This window comes from Heterodontus francisci, chromosome 2 (assembly GCF_036365525.1).
Source record: "Heterodontus francisci isolate sHetFra1 chromosome 2, sHetFra1.hap1, whole genome shotgun sequence".
In the NCBI taxonomy this organism is placed as follows: Eukaryota; Metazoa; Chordata; class Chondrichthyes; order Heterodontiformes; family Heterodontidae; genus Heterodontus; species Heterodontus francisci.
Genome location: NC_090372.1, coordinates 199,477,468 through 199,501,141, shown reverse-complemented (window position 1 = coordinate 199,501,141; position 23,674 = coordinate 199,477,468). Strand labels below are relative to the sequence as shown.

The following is a 23,674-nucleotide window of genomic DNA, read 5'->3' as shown; positions in this document are numbered from 1 at the left end:
GCATTAAACAGGAAATTAGAGATGCATGCAATAAGGGCACAACTGTAATCATGGGTGACTTTAATCTACATATAGATTGATCAAACCAAATATCCAATAATACTGTGGAGCAGCATTTTCTGGAGTGTGTACGTGACGGTTTTTTAGACCAATACGTTGAGGAACCAACTCGAGAACAGGCTATCCTAGACTGGGTATTGTGCAATGAGAAAGGATTAATTAACAATCTTGTTGTGCAGGGTCCCTTGGGGAGGAGCGACCATAACATGATAGAAATCTTCCTTAAGATGAAGAGTGAAGTAGTTGAATCCGAAACTAGGGTCTTGAATCTAATTGAAGGAAACTACGAAGGTATGAGGCGCGAGTTGGCGATGATAGATTGGGGAACTTTACGAAAAGGGTTGATGGTGGATAGGCAATGGATAATATTTAAAGAACATGTGCATGAATCACAACAATTATTCATTCCTAACTGGCGTAAAAATAAAACCAGAAAGGTGGCTCAACCGTGGCTTACAAAAGAAATTGGGGATAATATTAGATCCAAAGACGAAGCATATAAAATTGCCAGAAAAAGTCTAAGGATTGGGAGCAGTTTAGAATTCAACAAAGGAGGACAAAGAGGTTGATTAAGCAGGGGAAAATAGAGTACGAGAGTGAACTTGCAGGGAACATAAAAACTGACTGTAAAAGCTTCTATAAAAATGCAAAGAGCAAAAGATTAGTGAAGACAAATGTAGGTCCCTTACAGTCAGAAACGGGGGAAATTATAATAGGGAGCAAAGAAATGGCAGAACAATTAAACACATACATTGGTTCTGTCTTCACAAAGGAGGACATAAATAACCTCCCAGAAATGTTAGGGAACCAAAGATCTCATGAGAAGGAGGAACTGAAGGGAATCAGTATTAGTAAAAAAAAAGTGCTAGGGCCTGATAATCTACATCCCAGAGTACTAAAGGAAGAGGCCCTGGAAATAGTAGATGCATTGGTGGTCATCTTCCAAAATTCTATATACTGTGGAGCAGTTCCTACAGATTGGAGGATGGCAAATGCAACCCCACTATTTAAAAAAGGGAGAGAAAAAAGAGGGAACTACAGATTAGTTAGCCTTACATTAGTAATGGGGAAAATGCTAGCATCTATTATAAAGGATGTCATAGCAGAACACCTAGAAAGCATAAATGGGACTGGGCAAAGTCAGCATGGGTTTACGAAAGGGAAATCGTGCTTAACAAATCTACCAGAGTTTTTTGAGGATGTAACTAGTAGAATAGATAAGGGAAAAGCAGTGGATGTGGTGTATTTGGATTTTCAGAAGGCTTGTGATGAGGTCCCACCTAAGAGGTTAGTGTGCAAAATTAAAGCACATGGGATTGGGGGCAATATACTGGCATGGATTGAGAATTGGTTGACAGACAGGAAACAGAGACTAGGAATAAACGGGTCTTTTTCCAGGTGGCAAACAGTGACTAGTGGGGTACCGCAGGGATCAGTGCTTGGGCCCCAGCTATTCACAACATATATTAATGACTCGGGTCAGGGAACTAAATGTAACATTTCCAAGTTTGCAGATGACACAAAGCTGGGGGGGGGGGGGGGGGCGGGGGAAGATGAGAGCTGTGAGGAGGATGCAAGAAGGCTCCAATGTGATTTGGACAAGTTGGATGAGTGGGCAAATGAGGTTATCCACTTTGGTTGTAAAAACAGATAGGCAGATTATCTGAATGGTGATAGATTGGGAAAGGGGGAGGTGCAACGAGACCTGGGTGTCCTTGTACACCAGTCACTGAAAGCAAGCATTCAGGTGCAGCAAGCAATTAGGAAGGCGAATGGTATGTTTATCTTCATTGCAAGAGGATTTGAGTACAGGAGAAAGGATGTCTTACTGCAGTTATACAGGGCCTTGGTGGGACCACATCTGGAGTATTGTTTTCAGTTTTGGTCTCCTTATCTTAGGATGTTCTTGCCTTGGAGGGAGTGCAAAAAGATTTACTCGGCTGATCCCTGGGATGGCAGGATTGACGTATGAGGAGAGAGTGGGTCGACTAGGCCTATATTCACTAGAGTTTAGAAGAATGAGAAGGGATCTCACAGAAACCTATAAAATTCTAACAGGACTAGACAGGCTAGATGCAGGGAGGATGTTCCCGATGGCTGGTGAGTCCAGAACCAGGGGTCACAGTCTCAGGATACAGGGTATGCCATTTAAAACCGAGATGAGGAGAAATTTCTTCACGCAGAGGGTGGTGAACCTGTGGAATTCTCTACCGCAGAAGGCAGTGGAGGCCAAGTCATTAAATACATTCAAGGAGAGAGATATATTTCTTAATGCCAAAAGGATCAAGGGATATGGGGAGAAAGCGGAAACAGGGTACTGAGTTAGAGGATCAGCCATGATCTTTTTTTGAATGGCGGAGCAGGCCCGAATAGCCTACTCCTGCTCCTATTTTCTATGTTTCTGCAGCTACACCATGATTGTTTGTGTCAATTTATTTTAGCATTTGTAATACAGAACTGTGGCAATGCTGCAAGATAAATGCAGCTTAAAGTCCTCGAAAGACTGTGCAATTTACTCCTCCTGTCCATGGAACACTGTTCCAGAGGGTATCAGCATTTGGAACTTTGCTTATTTGCAGAAGTTCAGATGCAAAGCTGAACCATTTGTTTTTTCTTGTCTTTGAGAAGGTGCAGAGGACATTTACCAGAATGGTTCCAGGGATGGTGGATTTTAGTTACAAGATTAGGTTGGAAAAGCTGGGTTTGTTCTCCTTAGAACAAAGGAGATTGAGGGGAGATTTAATACAAGTGTACAAGATTATGACAGGCTTAGAGAAGTTAGATAAGGAAAAACTGTTCCCATTAACTAATGGTACAAGGACTAGGGGCCACAGATTAAAGGTTTTGGGCAAAAGATGCAGGGGGAATATGAGGAAGCATCTTTTTTTTTTAAACACAACTGGTGGTAATGATTTGGAACTCGCTGCCCACAAGGGTGGTGGAAGCGGAGACGACCAATGACTTCAAGAGGAAGTTAGATGGCCACCTGAGAGAAATAGACTTGCAGGACTATGGGGATCGAGCGAGGGAGTGGGACTGACTTAATAGCTCCATGGAGAGCCGGCATGGCCTCCTTCTGTGCCATAAATGACTTTATGACATTAATTGAATAAAAAGTTAGTATCAGTAATGATGACCATGAAAACTACCATTTTCATAAAAATTCAACTGTTCACTAATGTCTTTCAGCGAAGGAAAGCTGCAGTCCTTAACTGATCTGGCCTACATGCTACTCCACACCCACAGCAACAGCAACGTGGTTGAATCTTAGACTGCCCTCTAAAATGGCCTAGCAAACCACTCAGCTGTATCAAACCACTAGAGAAATGTGTCACAACATGAAATGCAGTGGTTCCAGATAGTTTCTCAAGGGCAATTAGGGATGGGCAATTAATACTGCCCTTGCCATTGACGCCCACATCTTGTGAATAAATAAATAAATCTACATTTAAGGCCATGATATCGATGCAATCATCCACAATAATTTCATGGATGGCAAAGGCTTAGTTCAGAAGTGAACAGACATTCTGGAGGGATATGCACAGAAGGGCAGTGAGAGATGATCCGCTATATACATTTACACATTAAGAGCAGGTTATGCAATATATTTAATCCATAGGTAATTGCTTTGTGCAGGATTAAACTCAACACTTAAATGTGCTCTGGAAGAGACTGATAGCACAATTCAATAATATGAATCATAGAAATGATAGTACTGAGGGCCACCGTACTGCTGCTAGCTCCTCAGCTGAAGCAGTCTACACCAATTCCATTTCCCTATCCTTTACTAATCAGGAGAACTCCTCTCCTCTTCTTCAAATACTGCCGTTGTATCTTTTGCATGTACCCGAGAGGGGCAAACAGGTCCTTGCTCTAACGTTCCATCCGCAAAACCTCTGACACTGCACCTCAGCTCACCTTAGATTGTGAGCTCAAATCTCCAGGGTGGGAATTTGAACCCACGACCTTGACTCAGACTGATATGTATGTAATATCGTCCTTCTCAACCTGTTTACAGCCTTTGGCACAACTGACCAAACCATCCTCCTCCAATGACTGCTCTCACCTGGTTCCATTCTTACCTATCCAACGGTAACCAGAGAATCACTTGCAATGGCTTCTCTTCCTGCTCCCTCTCAGTTAACTCTGGTGCTCTGTTGTCCCCCAAGGATCTATCCTGGGCCCCCTCCTATTTCCTGTCTACATACTGCCCCTCGGTTACATCATCTGAAAACAAGGCATTAGTTTTCACATTTTTGTTAAAAAGTTATTCGTTCATCGAATGTGGGCTTCACTGGCAAGGTCAGCATTTGTTGCCCTTGAGAAGGTCGTCAGCTGCGTTCTTGAACCGCTGCAGTCCATCTGGTGCAGTTATACCCACAGTGCTGTTAGGGAGTTCCAGGATTTTGATCCAGTGACAGTGAAGCAACAGCGATATATTTCAAGTCAGGATCGTGTGGCTTGGAAAATTTGCAGGTGGTGCTGTTCTCATGTGCTTGCTGCCCTTGTCCTTCTAGGTGGTAGAGGTCACAGGTTTGGAAGGTGCTTTCAAAAGAGGCGTGGGGGGTAGCTGCAGTGCATCTTCTATATAGTACACACTGCAACCACTGTGCGTCAGTGGTGGAGGGAGTGAATGTTTAAGGTGGTGGATGGGGTGCCGATCAAGCAGGCTGCTTTGTCAGTTATACACTCATCCATGAGACTCATTACCTCTGCCTTGTAGATGGTGGACAGGCTTTGGGGAGTCAGGAGTTGGCTACTCACCTCAAAATTCCCAGTCTCTAATCTGCTCTTATAGCCACAGTATTTATGTGGTTGGTCCAGTTCAGTTTCTGGTCAATGGTAACCCTCAGGATGTTGGTAGTGGGGGATTCAGCGATGGTAATGCCATTGAATGTCATGGGGAGATGGTTAGATTCTCTCTTGTTGGAGATTGTCATTGCTGGGCACTTGTGTGACATGAAAGTTACTGCTGACGACACTGAGCTCCAACTCATCACCACCCCTCTCGACTTCTCCACTGTTGTTAAGTTATCAGACTGCTTAGCGACATCAAGTACTGGATGAGCAGAAACTTTCTACAATTAAATATTGAGAAGACTGAAGTTTTCAGTCCTCACTCCAAACTCTGTTCCCTAGCTACCCAATTCCTCTCCTCCCCCTGGCAACAGTCTGAAATTAAGCCAGTCTGTTTGCAACCTTGGTGTCACATTTGACCCCGGGATGAGCTTCCGACCACATATTCATGCCATCATTCAGACCGCCTACTTCCACATTCATTATATGGCCCGACTTCGCCCCTGTCTCATGGTTAAAAAATATTTTTAAAAGTCCAGTCGCGCTCTGAAGTTATTGAACTCGATGTTCAGTCCGCAAAGCTGGAAAGAGCCTAAACAAAAGATCAGGTGCGGCTCCTCGAACTTGCGTTGATGTTCACTGGAGCAGGCCACAGACAGAAATGTTGGCATGAGAGCAGGGGTGGGGTGTTGAAATGGCAAGCAACCGGAAGCTCGGGGTCATGCTTTTGGACTGAGCGGAGGTGTTCAGCAAAGAGGTCACCCAATCTGCGTTTTGTCTCACCAGCACTTTAGCTGAGGTATAGAATATAAGAGCAGGAGGTTATGCTGAAACTGTATAACTCATTGGTTCGGCCACAACTTGAGTACTGTGTGCAATTCTGGTCACCTCATTATAGAAAGGATGCAATTGCACTCGAGAAGGTACAGAGGAGATTTACAACGATGTTGCCAGGACTGGAGGGGACATCTGATTGAAATGTACAAAATGTTGAGGAGCTTGGATAGAGTGGAGGTGAAGGGCCTATTCACCTTAGCAGAGAGGTCAGTGACGAGGGGGCAGAGATTTAAAGTGATTGGTAGAAGAACTAGAAGGGAGATGAGGAAAGACTTTTTGACTCACAGAGGGTGGCAGGGGTCTGGAACTCACTGTTTGAAAGGGTAGTTAAGGCAGAAACCCTCAACTCATTCAAAAAGAGCCTGGATATACACCTCAAGTGCCGTAATATGCAGGGCTACAGACCTAATGCTGGAAGGTGGGATTAGAGTAGTTGGATCGTTTTTTGGCCAGTACAGACACAATGGGCCAAGTGGCCTCTTTCTGTGCCTTAAACATTCTATGAGGAAGTCCAACTTGCTCATCCTTTCCCTTGAAAGACAATGTCCACTTCAAAACTTTACAACCAATAGTTCGAGTAAAACGTAGCAAGTTAAACAACTTTAAGAATCATGCTTAAAAGTTTCGTGTTTTTTTCTATAAATTTTTTGAGACATTGAAAACTATTTACACTACTCTTGACGGAATTTGAAATAGGAGGAATAACATGTGGGAGTCTTTCAAACGTCAGTTTATTAGAATCCAGGACCAGCATGTTCCTGTGATGAAGAAGGATAAGTTTGGCAAGTTTTGGGAACCTTGGATAATACGGGATACTGTGAGCTTAGTCAAAAAGAAAAAGGAAGCATTTGTAAGGGCTGGAAGGCTGGGAACAGACGAAGCCCTTGAGGAATATAAAGACAGTAGGAAGGAACTTAAGCAAGGAGTCAAGAGGACTAAAATGGTTCATGAAAAGTCATTGGCAAACAGGATTAATGAAAATCCCAAGGCTTTTTATACGTATATAAAGAGCAAGAGGGTAACCAGGGAAAGGGTTGGCCCACTCAAGGACAGAAAAGGGAATCTATGTGTGGAGCCAGAGGAAATGTGCGAGGTACTAAATGAGTACTTTGCATCAGTATTCACCAAAGGGAAGGACCTGGCGGATGATGGGCCTAGGGAAGGGAGTGTAGATAGTCTCGGTCATGTCGTTATCAAAAAGGAGATGGTGTTGGGCATCTTGCAAAGCTTTAAGGTAGATAAGTCCCCAGGGCCTGATGGGATCTACCCCAGAATACTGAGGGAGGCAAGGGAAGAAATTGCTGGGGCCTTGACAGAAATCTTTGCATCCTCATTGGCTACAGGTGAGGTCCCAGAGGACTGGAGAATAGCCAATGTTGTTCCTTTGTTTAAGAAGGGTAGCAAGGATAATCCAGGAAATTATAGGCCGGTGAGCCTAACGTCAGTGGTCGGGAAATTATTAGAGTGGATTCTTCGGGACAGGATTTACTCCCATTTGGAAACAAACGCACTTATTAGCGAGAGGCAGCATGGTTTTGTGAAGGGGAGGTCGTGTCTCACTAACTTGATTGAGTTTTTTGAGGAAGTGACGAGGATTATTGATGAAGGAAGGGCAGTGGATGTTGTCTATATGGACTTCAGTAAAGCCTTTGACAAGGTCCCTGATGGCAGACTGGTACAAAAGGTGAAGTCACACGGGATCAGAGGTGAGCTGGCAAGATGGATACAGAACTGGCTCAGTCATAGAAGATAGAGGGTAGCAGTCGAAGGGTGCTTTTCTGAATGGAGGGCTGTGACTAGTGGTGTTCCGCAGGGATCAGTGCTGGGACCTTTGCCGTTTGTAGTATATATAAATGATTTGGAGGAAAATGTAGCTGGTCTGATTCGTAAGTTTGCAGACGACACAAAGGTTGGTGGAGTTGCGGATAGTGACGAGGATTGTCAGAGGATACAGCAGGATATAGATTGGTTGGAGACTTGGGCGGAGAAATGGCAGATGGAGTTTAATCCGGACAAATGTGAGGTAATGCATTTTGGAAGGTCTAATGTAGGTGGGAAGTATACAGTAAATGGCAGAACCCTTAGGAGCATTGACAGGCAGAGAGATCTGGGCATACAGGTCCACAGGTCACTGAAAGTGGCAACGCAGGTGGATAAGGTAGTCAAGAAGGCATACTGCATGCTTGCCTTCATCGGTCGGAGCGTAGAGTATAAAAATTGGCAAGTCATGCTGCAGCTGTACAGAACTTTAGTTAGGCCACACTTAGAATATTGCATGCAATTCTGGTCGCCACACTACCAGAAAGACGTGGAGGCTTTGGAGAGGGTACAGAAGAGGTTTACTAGGATGTTGCCTGGTCTGGAGGGCATTAGCTATGAGGAGAGGTTGGATAAACTCGGGTTGTTTTCACTGGAACGACCAAGGTGGAGGGGCGACATGATAGAGGTTTACAAAGTTATGAGTGGCATGGACAGAGTGGATAGTCAGAAGCTTTTTCCCAGGGTGGAAGAGTCAGTTACTAGGGGACATAGATTTAAGATGAGAGGGGCAAAGTTTACAGGGGATGTGTGAGGCAAGTTCTTTACACAGAGGGTGGTGAGTGCCTGGAACTTGCTGCCGGGGGAGGTGGTGGAAGCAGGTACGATAGCGATGTTTAAGAGGCATCTTGACAAATACATGAATAGGATGGGAATAGAGGGATACGGTCCCCGGAAGTGCAGAAGGTTTTAGTTTAGGCAGGCATCAAGATCGGCGCAGGCTTGGAGGGCCGAATGGCCTGTTCTGTGCTGTACTGTTCTTTGTTCTTTGAATAAGTGCCAAGAAAGGTATCTTTTACCTTCCTTACTTTTGTAAAAAATTTTTTTTTTTTTTAACTACTATAGTCTGCAGTCCATTCTGGTGTCCTGTTTGTACTTACATTTATTTTCGAAACAGTCAACCCAATTTTAAATTCCCCCACCCCCACCATATATCAACTATACTGCAAGCAGAAAAACATTGCAATCAAATGGAAAAAGAGTGGGGGAGTGGGACTAACTGGATTGCTCTTCTCAATGGTCTTCTTCTGTGTTGTACTCGGAATCACAGAACTGTTACAGCACAGGAGAAGGCCATTCGGCCCGTCAAGTGCAGATGGAAATAGATAGATTAGATATATGGGCCAAAATTTGGCAGATGGATTCTAACGTGGACAAGTGTGAGGTTATCCATTTTGGTTGGAATAGAAAGGCAAGTTATCTAAATGGAGAGAAACTTCAGAATGCTTCAGAGCAGAGGGATCTGGATGTCCTCGTGCATGATTCGCAGAAAACTAGTTTGCAGGTACAGCAGGTGATAAGGAAGGCAAATGGAATTTTGGCATTTATTGCTAAAGGAATAGAGTATAAAAGTAGGGAAGTGTTGCTGCAACTGTACAAGGCATTAGTGAGACTGCACCTGGAGTATTGCGTACAGTTTTGGTCCCCTTACTTGAGAAAGGATGTAGTTGCATTGGAGGCAGTTCAGAGGAGGTTCACTAGATTGATTCCAGAGATGAGGGGCTTGTCTTATAAAGAGAGATTGGGCAGTTTAGACCTTTACTTTCTGGAGTTTAGAAGAATGAGAGGAGATCTAGTTGAGGTATATAAGATGATTAAGGGGATTGACAAAGTAGACATAGAGAGGATGTTTCCTCTTGTGGGGCAATCTAGAATGAGAGGTCATAGTTTTAGGATAAGGGGTAGCAGATTTAAAACAGAGATGAGGAGAAATTACTTTTCTCAAAGGGTCGTGAATCTGTGGAATTCACAACTCAGAGTGTGGTGGTGCCGGGACAGTGAGTAAAGTTAAGGAGCAGATGGGCAGATTTTTAATTAGAAATGGGTTGAAGGGTTATGGAGAACGGGCAGGAAGGTGGAGTTGAGGCAGAGATGAGATCAGCCATGATTGCATTGAATGGCAGAGCAGGCTCGAGGGGCTGAATTGCCTACATGTTCTATGTCTGTGCTGGCTCTCTGAAAAAGCAATTTACCTAGTGCCGCTCCTCCACCTTCACCCCATAGCCCTGCACATTCTTCCTTTTCAGATAACAGTTCAATTCCCTCTGAATATCTTGATTGAAGCTGCCTCCACCACATTCTCAAGTGGTGCACTCCTGATTCTAACCACTCGCTGTGAGAGAAATCTTTCATCATGTCGCCATTGCTTCTTTTGTCAATTACTTTAAACCTCTGTCCTCTTGTTCTCGATCCTTCCACCAACAGGAAGTTTCTCCCCATCTGCTCTGTCCCGACCCCTCATGATTTTGAGCACCTCGATCAAATTTCCTCTCCACCTTCTCCTCTCCAAAGAAAACAGTCCCAACTTCTGCAATCTATCTTCATAACTGAATCCACTCCATTCTCCTAGTTTCTCCATCGCATCTATTCTGGTGATGCAACTTTCCATACCAGCACTTGATATGTCTTCCTTTTTTCTTAACCAAGGATTCCCCTCCACCATGGTTGACAGGCCCCTTGAGCCTGTCCATCAGATTTCCGCTCTCACCTCTTCCCCTCCCTCCCAGAACCATGATGGGATTTCCCTTGTCCTCACCTTTCACCCAATCATCCTCCACCTCAAGCATGATTTTTCTTTGGCCTCCTTATCTCGAGAGACAATGGGTAAGCGCCTGGAGGTGGTCAGTGGTTTGTGAAGCAGCGCCTGGAGTGGCTATAAAGGCCAATTCTAGAGTGACAGGCTCTTCCACAGGCGCTGCAGAGAAATTTGTTTGTCGGGGCTGTTACACAGTTGGCTCTTCCCTTTCGCCTCTGTCTTTTTTCCTGCCAACTACCAAGTCTCTTCGACTCGCCACACTTCAGCCCCGTCTTTATGGCTGCCCGCCAGCTCTGGCGAACGCTGGCAACTGACTCCCACGACTTGTGATCAATGTCACAGGATTTCATGTCGCGTTTGCAGACGTCTTTAAAGCGGAGACATGGACGGCCGGTGGGTCTGATACCAGTGGCGAGCTCGCTGTACAATGTGTCTTTGGGGATCCTGCCATCTTCCATGCGGCTCACATGGCCAAGCCATCTCAAGCGCCGCTGACTCAGTAGTGTGTATAAGCTGGGGATGTTGGCCGCCTCGAGGACTTCTGTGTTGGAGATGCGGTCCTGCCACCTGATGCCAAGTATTCTCCGGAGGCAGCGAAGATGGAATGAGTTGAGACGTCGCTCTTGGCTGACATACGTTGTCCAGGCCTCGCTGCCATAGAGCAAGGTACTGAGGACACCTTTCACCCCATCATCCTCCACCTCAAGCATGATGCCACCATCAAAACGCATCTTTCAAATATTCATGATTGAGTGTACTATTCTATGATTATATAAACCTAACAAAACCTGCATCAGACATGCATTTATATGCATTTATTTGGCACCTTTAATGTTTAAAAGGAAAACACATTCTTTGGAGGCACAAGGAAAATAAATTAAGTGTGGGCATGACTGATATCGGATCACATCAAGTATATTCTCATTTTTAATACTTTACAATTCAAGTTGTTTTGCTAGGGAGAAGGGAAGCAATCCATCTATTTAACACTGATAAGGGCAGTATTTACAGTTCATCCCTAATTTTGTTTTACTCTTTCGTGGGATTGGGGCGTTGCTGTTGCCCAGCCCTCAATTAACTTGACAACTGAGTGGCTTGCTAGGCCATTTCAGAGAGCAGTTAAGAGTCAACCACATTGCTCTGGCTCTGGAATCACATGTAGGCCAGACCGGGTAAGGACGGCAGATTTCCTTCCCTTAAGGACATTAGTGAATTAGATGGGTTTTTACGACAATGACAGTTTCATGGCACCATTACTGAGGACTAGCTTTCAGTTCCAGAATTTTTTATTAAGTAACTGAATTTAATTTCCCGCAGCTGCCGCGGTGGGATTTGAATTCATGTCTCCGGAGCATTAGTCCGATTACCAGTCCATTAACATTACCATGATGCAACCATTCCCCTTAAACAGGACTGTGAGAATGCACCACCTGAAAAGGTAGTGGAGGCAGATTTAATCGTGGTTTTCAAGGGGATATTAGATAAGCACCTTAAGGGAAAAAGATTGCAGGCCCACAAGGAAAGGGCAGAGAAATGAGACTAGCTAAGTTGGTCTTGCAGAGACCAGACACAGGCTGGATGGGCCAAATGTAACCATTGCATAATTCATTTTTATTGGTACTTTAAGCCTTGTTGAAAAGGCAATTTTACTGTGCAATACAAGAGAGACAATATAAAGCTCACCTTAACTACTGGCAGATCAAACACTTCCCGGGCTTCTCCAACTTCTGGATTGTCACCATCTTCTGCAATGATGTGTGTTGCCAACGCATTATAGGAGACCTCTTTCGCCTTTCCAGCCTTCAGCAGCTGAATCACCTAATTAAATTTTAAAAAATCTGTAAACAAACACTAGATACAGGATGAACTCACTACTGAATTCCACCTAAGTCCAGAACCGCACGTGCCCAGAATGAAACAGTGTATCTCCTAAACCAATGAGATTTAAGGATCGAGAAAGAAACAGAAATGACAGAGAAGGAAACAAAAGTCAAATCAGGTACAAAAAAAGGAGGGGGGGGGGAAAAAAGATCAAGACCAAGGAAAAATAAGTAAAAATAAAAAGGGAAATTTAAATCTCCAAGAAGAATTTACTGAAGGAATGAGAATCAACAGTCTAAATAGTTCCCTTTCTGTGCTGGTGGGATAGGTTTTATTAATAATTATTACATTGATAAAAAGGTCCTGATACTGTTACGTACCAGCTCTAACTTTATGGTGGGTTTAACGTGCAGATACAGCAAGTTATTAAAAATGACGGGAAGGTTGGGCAAGCTGCCATTTTCATGAGGCTATCAGTGGAGCGGTGCAAATCATTCAGCAACTTGTGGCAATTCACAAGATATCTCCTCCAAACCACAGGTTGCCGAATGATTTGCACATTAAGATAAAATGCCATGAAACTTGCCATTACTTTAGCGGCAAATTCTAAACCATCGTTTTGTTTCGATATATGTGTCAGTGGTGTGAAAAATCACATCAAGCAACAAGCGACCCACTGGTCAGGCACTTTAAGTTTGTTCAGTTGAAAATATCATGGCATCTGTCACTGATAAGTTGCAACAACTGGGGCAGAATCAGTCCTGCGTTGAGGCTCAGTTGTATGATGGAACTGTAGAGGGCTTGGTGAAGTGATAAAGAGCTGGCCATTCAAGACTACGTGGATGGCAAACTCAACCTCTGGAATATGCCCGTCACCGTTGGGCAAGAAACAAAAGTAATTTCGGCTCCACTAAGCGCACATTTGCAATCGCTAGCTTGCTAAATGGGAGAGTGGAATGTAGAGAGGTTTTATGTTAAAAACCTTTTTCTCTTTCTTGGGAAAACACTGCAACCGAGTGGCCCACGTGCAGGCAGCACTGAAATTTCGTCAGCATGTTTCGAGGACCATGTACGCCAAACTTACAACATCCGGCATGCCCAGAGGAAGGCCAGAGGTGGCACAGCTGCAGAAGTTCCCCCAAGCACCAACGACAATATGAACTACCAGTTCTGTGGACATCCATGCTGATCTCGCATCAGATTCTTAAGATTAGATTAGATTAGATAGATTAGATTAGATATACAGCACTGAAACAGGCCCTTCGGCCCACCGAGTCAGTGCCGACCATCAACCACCCATTTATACTAATCCTACACTAATCCCATATTCCTACCAAACATCCCCACCTGTCCCTATATTTCCCTACCACCTACTTATACTAGTGACAATTTATAATGGCCAATTTACCTACCAACCTGCAAGTCTTTTGGCTTGTGGGAGGAAACCGGAGCACCCGGAGAAAACCCACGCAGACACAGGGAGAACTTGCAAACTCCACACAGGCAGTACCCAGAATCGAACCCGGGTCCCTGGAGCTGTGAGGCTGCAGTGCTAACCACTGCATGACAGGACCCACAGTAGACAATGAAAGCATCTACAGCCTGGACCTACTCGAACAAGGAGTCTGCCATGAGCTTAAAAACAGAGTGCCATTATTAAATCAGTCAGCACACCTCAAAAGTATTATATAAATGCATTGACAGCGTTATAGAGCCTGCTCACAATAAATGACTTACGGCTGTAGTTATGCAAGTGAAAATTGAATCTTCAACATTTACCCATAGCAGTAGAGTCAGTACCTTCTCAGCCGAATGGGTGAAAATGCCAGAATACTTGGAAATTGCTTGGTCACACAAGCGTCAAATCCAAAGTCAAACCTCTTTATAACTGGAATGGCTACAGCTATGCTCAGTAACAGATGAACATGGTACAGGCTGGCATTCAGCATTTCAACATTCCAGCAATAGTACTGAAGACCTGTGTTCCAGTACAGCTACAACACTGGCATCTACCCGGCAATGTGGAAAATTGCCCAGATAAGTCCTGCTCACAAAAAGCAGGACAAGTCCAACCCGGCCAATTACCGCCTCAGTCTACTCTCAATCATCAGTAAAGTGATGGAAGGTGTCATCAACAGTGTCATCAAGCGGCACTTGCTTAGCAATAACCTGCTCAGTGACGCGCAGTTTGGGTTCCGCCAGGGCCACTCAGCTCCTGACTTCATTATACCTTTGGTTCAAACATGGACAAAAGAGCTGAACTCAAGATGTGAGGTGAGAGTGACTGCACTTGACATCAAGGCAGCATTTGACCGAGTATGGCATCGAGGAGCCCTAGCAAAACTGAAGTCAATGGGTATCAGGGGGAAAACCCTCTGCTGGCTGGAGTTGTACCTAGCGCAAAGGAAGATGGTTGTGGTTGTTGGAGGTCAATCATCTGAGCTCCAGGACATCACTGCAGGAGTTCCTCAGGGTAGCGTCCTAGGCCCAACCATCTTCAGCTGCTTCAATCATAAGGTCAGAAGTGGGGATGTTCGCTGATGATTGCACAATGTTCAGCACCATTCACGACTCCTCAGATACTGAAGCAGTCAGTGTAGAAATGCAGCAAGACCTGGACAATATCCCAGCTTGGGCTGATAAGTGGCAAGTAACATTTGCGCCACACAAGTGCCGGCCAATGACCATCTCCAACAAGAGAGAATCTAACCATCTCCCCTTGACATTCAATGGCATTACCATCGCTGAATCCCCATTATCAACATCCTGGGGGTTATCATTGACCAGAAACTGAACTGGAGTAGCCATATAAATACCGTGGCTACAAGAGCAGATCAGAGGCTAGGAATCCTGTGGCGAGTAACTCACCTCCTGACTCCACCATCTACAAGGCACAAGTTAGGAGTGTGATGGAATACTCTCCACTTGTCTGGATGGGTGCAGCTCCAACAACCCTCAAGAAGCTCAACACCATACAGGACAAAGCAACCCGCTTGATTGGCACCCCATCCACAAACATTCACTCCCGTCCACCACCAATGCACAGTGGCAGCAGTGTGCATCGTCTACAAGATGCACTGCAGCAATGCACCAAGGCTACTCAGACAGCACCTTTCAAACCTGCAACCTCTACCACCTAGAAGGACAAGGGCAGCAGATGTATGGGAATACCACCACCTGCAGGTTCCCCTGCAAGTCACACACCATCCTGACTTGGAACTATGTTGCCATTCTTTCACTGTCACTGGGTCAACATTCTAGAACTCCCTTCCTAACAGCACTGTAGGTGTATCTACCCCACATGGACTGCAGCGGTTCAAGAAGGCAGCTCACCACCACCTTCTCAAGGGCAATTAGGGATGGGCAATAAATGCTGGGCCAGGCAGCGATGCCCACATCCTAGGAATGAATAAAAAATACATGATTGTTAAGCTTCTGCACAGTAGACGTTTCTCAAAAAAAGCACTGATACAAGTCATATATGCAGCTGACAAGGAAAAGCAGCCAAGATTTTTCCCTGTATTTAGACTCTATTCCCAAGTTGTTATAAAAATAAAGTAGCCTTGCTTTTAAGATCAGTTCTTCATCATTACCATGCTATATAAAATGGCAGCAAACTTTACTAGTACCAAATTTAAAACAGCAACTTCACCAATGAAATAAACAGACAGATGCTACCGAAGTTACTGGTGCATCCAATAAGGGACAGCAGAATAGGGTGCTTCTGACGAGACGCTGAATGCAAAATTTTACTACAATTTTGGTCCGCTGATGTAACAAATTTTGCTATTAAAACACACGTAATTGTCTTTGTTTCAGGTAGAGTCAGTTCTTTCATCAAAATGTCAAGTTAATGCCATTTAGAAGTAAATAACAAGTTGCAATTCTATTAAAGCCTTTAAGGCAAGAACATCACAAAGCTTTTCAATCACTGAGAGGAAAAGGAACATTCTGCCAAGCAGGGAAATATTAGCAACGGTTGTCTGAAGAAATGAGATTTTAGAAAATGGTTAAAGGCAGAAGACTAATGGAGAGGCAGAGAGTTTTAGGTGGGAATTCCAGGGCACTGTGCAATACAAGTATAAATTTAATAACTGAGGTCCATCTGGCTAGACTCTACACATTGTTACGAAAGTGCGTCTATATTTTTTGTTAAGTATGCGTTTGAGGACATATTTAAAGTGTGAAGATGAATTCATTGGAAGGCTGAAGATTTCATAGAAGCTGGACTTTGCTTTGTTGTTGACAGTTCATTGAAAGGACAGAGATGTGGTTTAAAAACAGCCATTGCTGGAAGTCATGTGCTTTAAAGCAGTAAACAACAAAAACCTTGGTGACCTGGAGATGTTTAGAGAAGTGACGGGTCAAAATTTGTAGGATTCAGGAGGTTTGACTCCTGAGATATAGTTTTTAGTTTTGCTTTGGACAGTGTGTTGGGGTGTGAACTGTTTTCAAGACAATTGAAGAAAACCACCCAAGACAGCAGTCACCATCAGCACCCTCTTCCATCTCTTTGAGAACTTCCTGAGAATCAAGTGTAAGAAATAGAGAAACTGATGCTGCATTTCTCCTGAAAAGCCTGCCAAACTGATCCTCAAAGTCGCCTGAAGAGAACTGCTCTAGAAAGATCCCAGTGACAGCCGTCTACACGTATTTGGGACACCAGAGCACAAAAAGGACAACTGACATCTTTCCATATCTTCTCTTTTTTCTTCAAGAATTAGCAAGTATTTGGCCAAAGTATCCTTTTCTGTCTTTTTTTTGTAACAGAACTCTGCAGAGAGAATTTCTGTATTTTTTTCAGTGTGTGTGAGAGGTTGTGTGTGGGCAATTTAAAAAGGAAACTTTCATATTTCAATCTGTGTGTTAATGCTTTGCTTCGTTACTGGTTATGTCTTGTTGTATAATAAACTGATAATGTTGTTGTTTATTTAAAGAAACCTGGTTGGTGTATTTAATTCTGGGATAAAGAGTAGAGTCTATGACTGACCGCATCAGTAAAAGGGTAAACATTTAAAAAAAAATATTGTGGCCTGTGGAGAATTGGAACTAAACAAGACTCCTCCCACCTCAGTCACGACAACATTTTGCAGTGAGACATTTTGACCACAGCAACATACAGTGCCATTAGAATACTTTCGCAATAGGAGCATTTTATAAAGGGTTTATTAAAAGCCATGCCCCTTAAGTGCCTAGGGAGGCTTTCCTATGTTACAGACACTAGATAAGCACAAGATGTTGTTGTATGTTCATGCTTGTGTGGGAGATACAATTCCAATAATCTGCAAGATTAACCAGAATTGCATCACACAGATGTAATTTCTCAAGCAATAGAAAATAAAAGCAGAAAGTGAAATTTTAACTGCAAGTATGTTATAGATCATCAGCGGAGTTCCTGCGGCTACCCTCCCCACCAGTGTTCCACAGCAACAGGAGTAAGCAAGTTAGCCCCTTGAGCTTGTTCCACCATTTAATAAGAGCATGGCTAATATGCGACCAATCCCCATATACCTGCCTTTGCCCCCTATCTCTTAATAGACATCGAGGGCCGAAGGGCCTGTACTGCGCTGTAATATTCTAAGATTTGGTTAATAAAAATCAATCTCAGATTTAAGATTAACAATTGATCTCGCATCAATTGCTGTTTGCAGCAGAGTTCCAAATTTATGTTAAGTGTTTCCAGTTCCACTCTGAAAGATCCGGCTCCAATTTTTAACACTACACCACCTAGTCCTAGATTGGCAGCCACTGAAGAAGTGTCCACGTTGCAGTACCTGCAGGCTTTGTTTAGCCTGCAATTCCTTCCACAATGTTCCACCCAGCTTTCCACTACCCAGATTTCTCCAGAGCTTGCGTGGAGCAGTGGCAAAGGAAGGTGTAGCAACATGACAAGAAGTAGTAGTCCCAGAGTCCCCAACCAGCAGAAATAGTTTCTCCCAATTTAACCCATCAGTTCGCCTTAATATCGTGAAAACTTTAATCAAATCACCCCATAGCTTTTTCCAACTGTCCACGATTGCTCTTTCGCTTACTTGCAGGGGAAGCTGGATTAGCACATGCAAGAGAAAGGAACAGAGGGCAATATTGGTAAGCTGAGATGAAGTTCACGTGCAGTGTAAACATCAGCATGAATCAGTTGGGCTGGATGACCTATTTCTCTGTGCTGTAGACTCTAACAAATCTAACTCTACGTTGTTACGTACTGCAGCTGTTTCAAGACTTGCAGGTTGTGGATGCCAGGGGCCAATTCTAGGATAATGCCTTTTGAAGGCATTGCCTCCATCAAAGGTCCTGCTACCCACCTTCAGGCATTTGTTCACCCAAAGCTGTTGGCATGTGCCACAGGTGCCTGCGTTACTTAACTCGCCATTTACCAGTCCCCAGTAGTACCACCTACAGCCACTATAACAGCAGGTTTTAATACCTGACCTGACTCCCAAAAAAAGGCACAGCATTGGAAAAAGTAATAAATAGAACAAGGAAATACTGGAAAAAGAAGTACTTTGTAGCCTGCATACAATTTAAAGTGCATAACACATAAAATGCATCTTCAATTACACCACTTAAAGCAATTTGACAATAACCTGTCAAAACTGCAACATGAGTTCGCACTAACAACACCCACCAAGTCTAATAAAGGGCTGTTAAACCAACTCCAGCTTTTGTGCAAAAGAAATGTGGATGCTTTATTACAGTAAGTACCTGGGCTTACTCCAGGTTAAATATTCAATCAGGACTATAGTAAAAGTCCAGCTGGAACAGAGCAGGTTTATGACAACTGGGTGACAGGGTTCTTGAAGTATCTTTCTAATATTGCCAAACACCTAAGTCCAACTCATCTGAAAACACACTATTTCAATCTATTAAAGTCAGAAGAAAAATCAAGATTACCCAAACTCTTCAAACTAGCACATTTTTCTCACCAAACCACAAACGTACAAAATACATTTTATACCGATTTTACACAAACATACACCAGACATCATGGTTTTTGTATTTTACCAGTAAAGCACAAAATCAACAGGAATAATGTGTCAACTTTCACAATGTTTTCAGTGCTGCACAAACGCACAGCAATGGGCACAATGTTTGATGTTTGTAATCTATTATGGTGTTAGTACCTTGGTGTGGGGAGGAGCTTTGCAGAACCCCTTGCTACAGAAAGATTTGACAACCTTTTACAAAACTAAAGTATACAAGCTACAAAGGACTGGGGATAGTGCTGCGAGACGTTGATCGCTCAACAAATGAACTTGTTTTGTTAAAAAAAATTCTTATGGTCAAACACTGAAACTCAGGTCTTGGGTTGCTATATACACAGGACAATACAAAAAAATATTAAAATAGACAAAGCCTTTACTTCCATATAAGAAATTGCCATTCTACAATGCAGGAGGTAGATACAGAGGCACCTATTTAATAGTGCTAGTACCAAAATATGCTGTTTCATATACACTGAAATGTCACAATTCAATGCTTTCACAAGTCACAAGTGGCCGAACTCCTCTTCACACCTCCACAGATTATTTTTCATTCCCTTGGTTATTATTGCTTCAGTCTTTGAAAGACATCAGCAGACAAACCAGATCATACAGCCCATCTTTAAACACTTTTATACAACTTTTTCACTTCCGATTAAGGCATGTGAAAAATGACACCCAATAGACTCAAACAACATACTTTTTCACACTACTTTTGAAGACAAGTGCAAGGAACAAAAGTGAGTTCACTTGAAAAGCAAAATTCTACATCCCAGTGCTTAGAAAGCCAGTACCTTGTGCGGTTTATATTTATATTGTTGCACTCAGGTCAATGATGATTTGATTGACCCCCTCACCCGAACTCTTCAGGATTGGTTGTGACCCTCTCCCTACACAAGTACCAGCCATAACAGGAGCCTGATCCCTTCCCCAAAGACTGTAAGGATGGCCTCACTATATGGCAGGAAACGCAAAGCCAGGCCATCCTACACACACTATTGAGGGAGCTGACTATTTAGTACAAGGGAGGAAGATAAACACACACAAACCCAAACAAGTTCAAGTAGCAGACAACAACACTTTTTAAAATGTTAAATCCTCTTAAAAACCAATGTTAAATCCTGACTTAAAAGTTACAGCAGCCCAAGGGAACCCTAAAATAATAGGAGAAGCAACAGCAGCTGCTGGCAGGCCCAGGCAGCTGGCGCCATGTATTTAATCCCCAACCCCGCCGCCACCCCCACACAGAGGGAGCAGCACCGGGCCTTCACCCCCAACCACCCCTTCCTCACCTGCTGCTCAATGTCTCCCACCGCGAAGAATTTCACCTCCTTGAACAGATCCTGGACCGCCGCCACCTCCTCGCTGCGCGCCGCCTCCGACATGGTGTCTGCTGATGTAGGGGAAGAGGGTCCCCCACCTCACCACTACTTCTTCGCCGGACCCCTGTAACTCGCCTCCCCGCCGCCGCCGCCGTCCGCCAGAATCTCCCTACTCCCCTCACCCTCAATAGTCACCCCTCACCCCCTCCACGCGCCTGCGCACCAGCCCCACTATCCGCGCCTGCGCACCAGCCCACCCAGGGGAGACGGGGGATACCCAACCAAACACCACGATCCAAGGGCGGGGGGGGGGGGGGGGTTGTTAACAAAACTTATGAAAATAACTCTCTACTCAATCCTGGTTAGAACTCCGTAAAATCATTTCTCCTCATTTTTATTAGCGGATAAAATTTAAACAGTGGATTTTATTTCTTTATTTCTTCCCTTTTTTAAACTTCTGTTCCGTATCTCCCTGTCCATCCCCCCCACCACCACCACCACCCACCAAGCGATGGTCGGGCCCGCCTCCCAATGGGCGGGGCCTTTGTGGAATGGGAAGCGCGCGCGCGAGTTCCAAGGCCGCGATTGTTACAAATTACGCGGGAAAGTGAGCTTGTTCCTGTCTGTAGCTATCACCTGCCCTGCTGTGGTGCACTGGCTCAGAAAGCGTGCCTCATATTCTCTCTGGAGTGGGATATTTGGCCGCTGGATGAACTAAATGAGCTTTAACACCTGTTGACACAAAATTAAGGATCTGGCAAACAAAAGCAAAATACTATGGATGCTGGAACTAAGAAATAAAAACAGAAAACGCTGGAAGTACTCAGCAGGTCTGGAAGCATCCCTGTGGAGAGTTGCGTTTCCTTCTGAGTTAATGTTTCAGACCAGCTGCCAGACCTGTTGAGTATTTCCAGCACTTAAGGATTTGACATGTCGTCTGCTGTTTAAAAGGATTTGGATAATGCATCCAGGTTTGAGCAACACATTAAGAATAAGATTGCAACTTTTATTGTTTTCTTTTCCGATAGATAGAATGATTTGTACTGTAAAGAAAATTGGATATATACTTGAAAAGTTTGCAAAGCTAAGGAAAGAGCGGTAGAGTGTGACTAATTGGATAGCACCTCCAAAGAGCTGGCACAGGCATGATGGCCTCCTGTGTTGATTCTATGAAATATATACTATGTCACTGTTATTCATTTGTTTGTCATTTGTGAAGTAACTGTAATCAATAAAACAAATTTGAAAATTGTGACATAAAAACAAGAAATGCTGGAAATACTCAGCAGGTCTGGCAGCATCTGGAGAGAGAAGCAGAGTTAACCCTGAAGAAGGGTCACTGACCTGAAACGTTAACTCTGCTTCTCTCTTCACAGATGTTGCCAGCCCTGCTGAGCATTTCCAGCATTTCTTGTTTTTATTTCAGATTTCCAGCATTTGCAGTATTTTGCTTTTATTGAAAGTTGTGACGCTGTATTGCTTGTTGAAGATCACAGAATTGTTACAGCGCAGAAGGAGGCCATTCATAAAGGCCTGCTGGGGTCTGCAAATGAAACCCAACCCGAGCCTGACAGAATCACATCCAACCTGAGCCCGATCTGGCCCAAGTCCTTTCATTTTTTCCTGTGCCCGACCTGACCCCAGAATAGAGTTGATAATATGAAAGAGGTTGTGCTGTACCTTGGATGGAATCGCTTACTGCAGACAAGTGCAGAGTGTTTCCCGCCTTGACGTCCTGGCTGTCACAGTGTCCAAGCTAAGCTCGAACGCCGGACCCGGAAGAATGACCCGAACCCGACATGTCATCGGGTCGGGTAGCCATGCTGTAGTCTGTCATGTCTGCTGGCTCTCCAAAGGAGCAGTTTACCTCGTGCAACCTTCTCCCTGTAGCTCTGCACATTCTTCCTTTTAAGATAACAATGCAATTTCCTCATGAATGGCTCAATTGAACCTGCCTCACCACACTCAGGCAGTGCATTCCAGATCCTAACCGCTCACTGCATGAAAAAGATTTTCCTCATATTGCCAATGCTTTTTTTGCCAATTGCCTTAAATCTGTGCCCTCTTGTTCTCGATGCTTCCACCAATGGGAACAGTTTCTCCTTATCTACTCTGTCCAGACCCCTCATGAATTTGAATAACTCAAATCTCATCTCAACCTTCTCCAAGGAAAACAGTCCCAACTTCTCAAATCTATCTATTTAACAGAGGTTCCTCATCCCTGGAAACATTCTTGTGAATCTTTTCTGCATTCTCTCTAATGGTGGAGAGACGCTATGAAAGCATAAGACAATTGCAGCAGCTAATTTTTTTTTAATTGCAAGGATGTTCTGTATCCTGGGCATGTTACCATAAGCCTATTTCGATTTTGAGGGGCTGTAAATCCTTGGCTTTTCCAGTGCTCTCCAATTGGCAGGAGTGGGGCAGAAGAGCCACAAGTTAGGCTGGGTCCCATCCATGTCCTGAAGTTTCAGAGGCTCAAAGAACTGCCTGTAAGCGAAGTGGAATAGAATGGTGAAGAAAGTTAGTGCCAATCAGACCCCCTCACACACAGCCAGGTATGGCAGAAAGTAGTTTTATGCCCTTATGAGGTAAGGTAACTTGGCACAACTTCACAAAATGCACTATGCTGAGCATGCACTTAAAATGACCTCCTTTCCAACTCTGAAAGTGCTTTACTTCCAACGAAACCAAAAATGAGGGATTTCAGTTACATACGGAGACTATGGAAGCTGTGTTTGTTCTTAGAGCAAGGGAAGATTTAGTAGGTGTTCAAAATTGTGAAGGGTTTTGGTGAAATAACTAAGGTAAAACTGTTTCCATTGGCTGGAGGGTTGGTAACTAGCGGACAGAAATTTAGGATAATTATCAAAACAGCCAGAGGAGAAATGAGATTTTTTTAATCAGAATGAGTTGCTATGATCTGGAACACACTGCCTGAAAGGGTGGTAAAAGCAGATTCAATATCAACTTCTAATACGGAATTGGGTATGTATAGTACAGGAAAAAGAAAAAAATTGCAGGGCTATGGTGGAAAAGCAGGGGAGTGGGACTAATTGAATGGCTCTTTTAAAGGGCTGGCACATGCACAATAGGCCAAATGGCCCCTCCTGTGTGCATGATTTTATGGTGGTGTTGATTGAAAGAGCCAGGACATCAGATAGTTTTCAGAATCCTTGCCTGAACAGGTAAGTGAGGCCTCAGTTCTACATTCATCTGAGCAAAGATCATTTAGACAGTGCATTAGTTTTACTACTACACTGGAGTGTCAGCCGAGGTTATGG

The 23,674-nt window shown here is 43.9% G+C and overlaps 1 protein-coding gene across 2 annotated transcripts in view; it reads right to left on the bottom strand.

Annotated features, from left to right (window-relative positions):
- The window catches only part of paxip1 (PAX interacting (with transcription-activation domain) protein 1), a 116,577-nt gene extending 95,993 nt beyond the window's left edge, over positions 1–20,584 (bottom strand). Inside the window, exons 1-2 of one of the 2 annotated variants that reach the window (XM_068015018.1) lie at positions 20,361–20,584; positions 11,951–12,085 (exon numbers count right to left, since the gene is read on the bottom strand). In XM_068015018.1, coding sequence (XP_067871119.1) covers positions 11,951–12,085; positions 20,361–20,453 — 228 coding nt within the window. In that variant the 5' untranslated portion in view covers positions 20,454–20,584. The remainder of the gene's footprint in view (positions 1–11,950; positions 12,086–20,360) is intronic. The other variant, XM_068015019.1, reaches the window with a different exon arrangement.
- Between the last annotated feature and the right edge of the window lie 3,090 nt (positions 20,585–23,674).